At 44.3% G+C, this 6676-nt stretch overlaps 1 protein-coding gene across 1 annotated transcript; it reads left to right on the top strand.

The window, feature by feature from the left end:
• Positions 1-470: 470 nt before the first annotated feature.
• On the top strand, positions 471-1958 carry LOC145683005 (uncharacterized). Its single transcript, XM_081754359.1, has one exon. The coding sequence runs from the start codon at positions 471-473 to the stop codon at positions 1956-1958; it is 1488 nt and encodes a 495-aa protein (XP_081610485.1).
• Positions 1959-6676: the final 4718 nt, after the last annotated feature.

Genomic DNA, 6676 nt, shown 5'->3' with positions numbered 1-6676 from the left:
TTGTGAAAAATGTCAGGCTTACAATCAGCACACTACCGCCGACTGTACTAACACCAACGTCTGTGGTTACTGCACTGGCGAGCATTTAACACGTGCTTGTCCAAATCTAGAACGGCCACCTACTTGTTCTACTTGTCACGAAGCTCATCCGACATATAGCTATAAATGCAAAGGAGAACCTGCTCCTGAAGTAAATCATCCAGAATATGTAGTACCATTGCGCACACATAATTATTCCGAGGATGTTCCTCCTACTATGGACTCACCTATAACAGTGCGAAATCTTCTTTCTTTCCTCACGCTTACCTTACAAAATATCCAACCATTTCATCGCTCTCACGTCTTACAGCAAATTACTCACGCAGCAAGAGAGATTTTTCATGTTAACTTCTATGCAACTTATTCAGGACAAAATGTATACTTTCATACCTCTCGCTTGGAAACCACTGTTTAGCTTTGTCTGTTTCATCATGGCTTTAACGTTTATATACCTTAACATTCGTTCACTTCACAAAAACAAACCTTTATTCGAAGCGTTACTACTAGAGGAAAGAGCCACAGTCTTTATTCTTAATGAAACCTTCCTTACTCCATCCATCCCTTGCCAGTTTCCTGGCTACACACTGATCAGGCAGGATAGCTCCCTTCCGCTTAAACGAGCCAATGGAGGGACAGCTGTAGGTTTTCCACATCGTGTTCCATCTCGCAGGCATCATTGCAATTTACCTGGTCTTCCTGAGTACCTACTACTTACATTATACTTCCGTAACGTAGCCATCACTGTTGCCACCATTTACATCAGACCCAGCCATCCACTACCTACATTCTTTGTTCAGTATATTTCCGATAACTATAAACGTTTTATAATCATGGCCGACTTCAACATGCATAGTAGATCAGAGCAAGACAGAACTACATTCCGAAACTTCATTACAACTCATACGCTTGGTATCATTCACAATCTGCCTAAACATACAAGACCTATCTCACAAACTACCGCGGACATCGTCATTACTTCAGCTAATCTAGTCTCCCAAGTACATATTGATATTCTTGATCCAGTCGGCAGTGACCATGTTCCAGTTAAACTTCAGCTCCGTACAACTACTATCAATTCCTCTAATCATTTCCAGCGCACTAGTCTCCGCTTTGACAAGGCAAACTGGGCTCTGTATCGAGCTCATGTAATGACAGCTATAGAGCCATTAGAAACACCCACCACAGAAGATGAACTCTATGCTCGTATCAACACTATCACAACTACAATCCAGGAGGCAAGTTCTCTCTTCATACCAGTTTCTACCTCCATACCGTACCAGCCTGCATTACCTCCGCAATACCTTACATTCGTTACCCGCTCTCGACAATTTTATCGAGATTATCAAAGGACTGGCAATCCTGAATCATTTCGTCATTATCAACAACTTCAGAGGATGGTCAGAAACTACATATGTGCTTACAAACTACGCTGTTGGGTTAAAACATGCAATTCATTATCTGATACCAATCACCCCACAAAGTATTGGAAACGTTTTAACACTCTTTGTGGAAAGTACACAAAAACACCTTACCCACTATTACAAGGGGAATCTCGAATTCAATCAGATACAGACAAAGCCAACGCTTTCGCTGATTTTCTTCAAACAATATTCACACCTAACAGGTCTCCTCCTAGTGATCGCCATCCAGCAGACGCAGTCAATACGTCATCTCCTTCTTTACAGCCTCATCTACACCATACTCTTCCACTTAATCAACCTTTGACAGAACAATTACAGTTCAGGACATCATCACTGTTGTTCGAAATAAACGTAATAGTGTACCAGGATTCGATAATATCACTTACCGACATATCAAAGAAAGTCCGCTTTCATTGGTTATTCTGCTTGCCAGCGTCTTTACCTTCATACTTCGAACAGGCTATTTTCCTATCCAGTGGAAGACTTCAAAGACGTTAATGTTTCCAAAACCTCACAAACCACCTGAAAGCGTATCATCGTATCGTCCAATACAATTAACGTCTACCTTCAGTAAAATCTTAGAACGCATACTTGTCCGACGTCTACATACATACATCGACAGACGCCACCTTCTTCCCATCCATCAAGCAGGATTTAGGCCAGGCTATTCTATCAACGACCAACTGCTTTGCTTATCCACTATGGTCACACATCATTATAATTCCGTCAAGCCATCATGTCTTGTACTGTTTGATCTAGATAAAGCGTTTGAAAAAGTTTAGCACTTAGCACTTATTTATAAATTAATACGGCACCGTTTTCCTCTCACATATATCCGTCTGATTTACAACTTCTTAGTGCGTCGCATTTCCTATGTTTCTATTAACAACTGCCTATCACACCCTATTTTTCTGCTATCCGGAGTTCCTCAAGGATCGGCTTTATCGCCACTTCTGTACATTCTCTACGTTGCTGATATGCCTCCACTACCAGATAAAGTCCATCTTTTTCAGTACGCCGATGACACTGCATTCCTTGCTTTGGGATCGACTATCCAATCAATAAACAAATCTTTGCAAACAGCTATTAACGATTTCCTCCGCTGGTGTGATAAATGGCAACTTACAATTAATGCCACGAAAACCCAGGCGATTGTATTCATTCCCTCTAAGAAAACCTCACGAGTCCGTCGAAATCCCAACCGCCTCACACTTCATGTCAACCATACACCTATACAGGCACGCTCAACAGTGACCTATCTGGGCATTACTTTCGATAGACATCTAACATGGAAACCACATCTTCAAACAGTCACCGCCAAGGCTTACAATAGACTAAATCTTCTAAAGAGGTTAACCGGAACAACATGGGGCTTGAAACCTACTACAGTATTAAATACCTACAAAGCTTTCCTACGACCGACTCTAACATACGGTCACACTGCTTGGATAGCTGATGCACGCTCTTTCTACGAAAAGCTCTTAATCTTAGAAAGACATGCATTACGTATTGCATTTCGCATTAAGTTACCTAGCCCAACAGCAGAATTATACAACCGCATTGAGTTTCCATCTCTACAGTTTCATCTTGAAAAGTCACGTCTCACCTACATACACAATCGTTATGAAGCACACCATCCTCTACTTCTGACTACTATGCATCATATGGCACTCCACCCATCAGCATTTAGATATTTCCATCCACCGCTATCATTCCTGTATACTCTGTACTGCTACACACTACCTCCAGATGCACTAGACCTGGAGTTACTTGCTGACTATCAAATTCATGACCATCTTCCGCTCATCTTTCCATCCTATGTTGCACAATAAATCCATCCACAACTCCATATAACCTATATAACCTATATAATTACAACTAAGTTGCATCTTATACATCATGTAATTGCTCTGCCACCCTTTCCCTGCCTGATGTTAAGTCTTTGATCGCTATCACAAGCTTTAATAAAGAACTCTGAGACCCTCTCAAAGTCAGGCACATCTTCTGTTCTCATACTTCAGTTCCCTAAGAGAGGGCATAACCCTCTAACAGGGTTCTAGCCGGAACGGCTAGTCACTTACCAAAAAAAAGCTTTTGTAGGAACTGGCCACCTGGAATCTCTAACCAGGTAAAAAAAATAGGGTATCCATAGCAGGCGGAGAAAAATAAACTAGTCACTTAGGCATTCCATCCCCATTGGTTTATTTTAGTCGCGATCTTCGTATATACGGTTGGATTACTTGCCTTTTTGAGGCTGAGGAAACAACCGTCGAATTATTATAATACCTCCACGGAGGTTAACGCACCAAATTGATATTATCCGTTGACGACCTTGCTATTTTTCTTGGCTAAACGATTTATTATGTTACTCTCCTTTTCGGAGGGTAGCTTATATTTTTGACATATCATATTCATTCATCATCTCAGCTCCTACGATGGCTACGTCCAACCCAGTCATCTCGAAAAAGAAGACTAAGATACCAACGAAGATAGTCAGCAGATCTCAATACCGGCCTGAGGACTTTCTTGTCCCGCTGGGGCGGCCCACCACCTCCGGTGCCACTGCCAAGTCACGATCATCCTCGACTAACCGGTCACCGACTGACGTTCCATCCCCCTTGCTCCACCGCAGGACGACAATGCCATGGACTTTACCCTGGTTACTACACCCAAGTGATGTCGCTCGTTCTGGGAGTCCACACTGAGCCAACAATATTCATCAAACTTCCCTGCTTTACCAATGAACAACCGATTTGAGCCTCTCTCTACTCTCACAGCTGACGGGTCTCCTGTGATAGAGCCACGGCCTAAAAGCACCAAAGAGATTAAACCATCTCCTATTTACATTTACGGCATCTAAAACACCTACAACTTTACCAAAAGCCTTTCCAAGACCCTCAGAGATTCGGCTCAGGTTCGGCATAACAAAGAACGTATCGTGATTCAGGTATCTTCTAGGGACGATTTCACAACTATAAAATACTACTGCGAACAGACGAAAACTGAATACGCTACTGGCATCGCCAAAAGTGACCGACCCGTAAAGGTTGTCGTTCGCAAATTACCCATCGACACCGACGTCGCTGATCTTCAGTCTGCACTATTCACTTTAGGCTTTAAGCCGCTCACGATTCATCAAATGTCTCGTCGGGGCCCCACTGGTGGAGATAGAGTCCTCATGCCACTTTTTCTCATATCCCTCGAGAAAACTCCAAATATACAGGAGATCTACAACATATCAGGATTGCTTCATTATAAAGTTACATTTGAGCCGTATCGGCCGCCGAGTGTTCTGCAGTGTTACCGCTGCCAACGTCTTGGTCATTCACAAGACACTTGCAGAGCTCAACCTAAGTGTATCAAGTGTGGGCAAAGTCATTTTACGAAAGCTTGCGCCAAACCAGATGCATCCACGCCAGTAACCTGTGCAAACTGCGAAGGGGACCATCCAGCCAATTGTCGCGGTTGTCCCGTCTTTCTCTCCTACTCAGATGCTCTCAAGAAATCAACTCCTTCTGGCCGCAGCTCCGGTCCTACTGTATCAACTTCACTGGACAATAAGGCACCTCGCAGCGACCGTCCTCCACCACCAAATCAGGATGCTCCCTCTACGTCCAGCACACCAGATAGTGCGTCTACACCATCCGTTACTGACTTTAATCTCAATTCACTTTTCACTTACATCAAAACCTTCAACTTTGGCCGTATTGTCTCTCATCCCAAGAAAGGATTTACTAGACTTCGGGAAGCCACGGATCTTGCGTCCAAGGCTGCTGTCGTCATAGAGACATTTGCTGACATGATTGCTGATGGCTGCTTCTAACCAACCACTCATTCATCACACTATAACTGTTGTAACCTGGAATGCAGATGGTCTTACCGACCAGAAGCGTCTCCTAATTCGTTTTCTAGCAGAACATCAGGTAGATATCATGCTTATACAGGAAACTCACTTCACTGCCCAGGTTACACACTGGAGACTGCCCAACTACCAACTATTTCGCCTCGATCGAGTTCAACTACGGAAAGGAGGATTACTGATTGCCCTGAAACGAAGTTTCAAGACTAGACAACTTCTTTTACCCCCGTTACACACACTAGAAGCTCTTGCTATAGAAATCTTCCTCCCCGGAATTCCTCTCATATTGGTCACGGGCTACCCAGCACATGACTTAGATCCCAATGATTTCGACGCCATCTCGACTTTGGGCCCCAAAATCATATTGGCAGGGGACTTCAATGCAAAACATGGGGAATGGCACTCCAGACGTTCCAACGAAAACGGACGAATATTACACCGGTATCTGCACACATCTCCATTCATCGCCTATGGACCACCTGATCCAACTCACCATCCTAAAGCAGGCGGAGAACCGGATGTGCTGGACATAGTTCTAAGCAAAGATACCATCTTAGCTACACGTCCTTACGTGATCTCAGCACTGGACTCAGATCATGATCCGGTTCTTTTCAAAATTTCGCATCGTCATATCTCCCGTCCTGCACCCGCTCACATCTCCCGAACTACGAACTGGGATATCTATAAGCAGGAATTAAACTCTTTGCTCGACATAGCCGCTCATCCAAATTCTCCTGCGGAAATTGATCAGGCGGTCGCCCATCTCACACTTGCTCTACGTACGGCTGACTCCCTCAGCACATCAATAGTTCCTGACTCGCAGTCCGATCCACACTGTGACTCTCCATTACTTCGTCTTTATATCCATCTCAAACGCTGGGCTCGAAGTACTTGGCAGCGCACCAGACATCCACTCTACAAGACGCTATGGAACACCTTAAGCCGCAAAATCAAGACCATCACTAGACGACAAACCGAGCAGTACTGGGAGACACATTTTCGTGGGGTCACACTTAATGACACTAAAATTTGGCAGTATTCCCGCCTTTTCCAGCGCCGAGAGACTTCTCGTCAAACTCAAATACTGCAAGGTCCACATGGGGTCATACATGACGAACAAGGGCAAGCAGACCTATTTGCTGCATCTCTAGAGCGCCAGTTTACACCTAATGCGACTCCTGTCGTTCCTCACATTCGGCAGGACGTTCGGGCCACTATGCGCATCCTCCATTTTCAACCAATACTTCCCCTGCCTGAGGTCGTAACACCAAGGGAAGTTGAGCGTCAAATTTGTCACTTGCCCAACAACAAAGCGCCTGGAGTTGATCAGATCCGCCCGGAACTACTGAAACATGGG

The sequence above is a fragment of the Thermobia domestica genome, chromosome 4 (genome assembly GCF_964235325.1).
Source record: "Thermobia domestica chromosome 4, izTheDome1.hap1.1, whole genome shotgun sequence".
Taxonomy (NCBI): Eukaryota; Metazoa; Arthropoda; class Insecta; order Zygentoma; family Lepismatidae; genus Thermobia; species Thermobia domestica.
The sequence above is the reverse complement of the archived record's forward strand: the minus strand, read 5'-3'. Positions and strand labels throughout refer to the sequence as shown.

Excerpts from the sequence above, each read along its gene's own strand:
- LOC145683005 (XM_081754359.1), top strand. The coding sequence starts at position 471 with ATGGCTTTAACGTTTATATACCTTAACATTCGTTCACTTCACAAAAAC.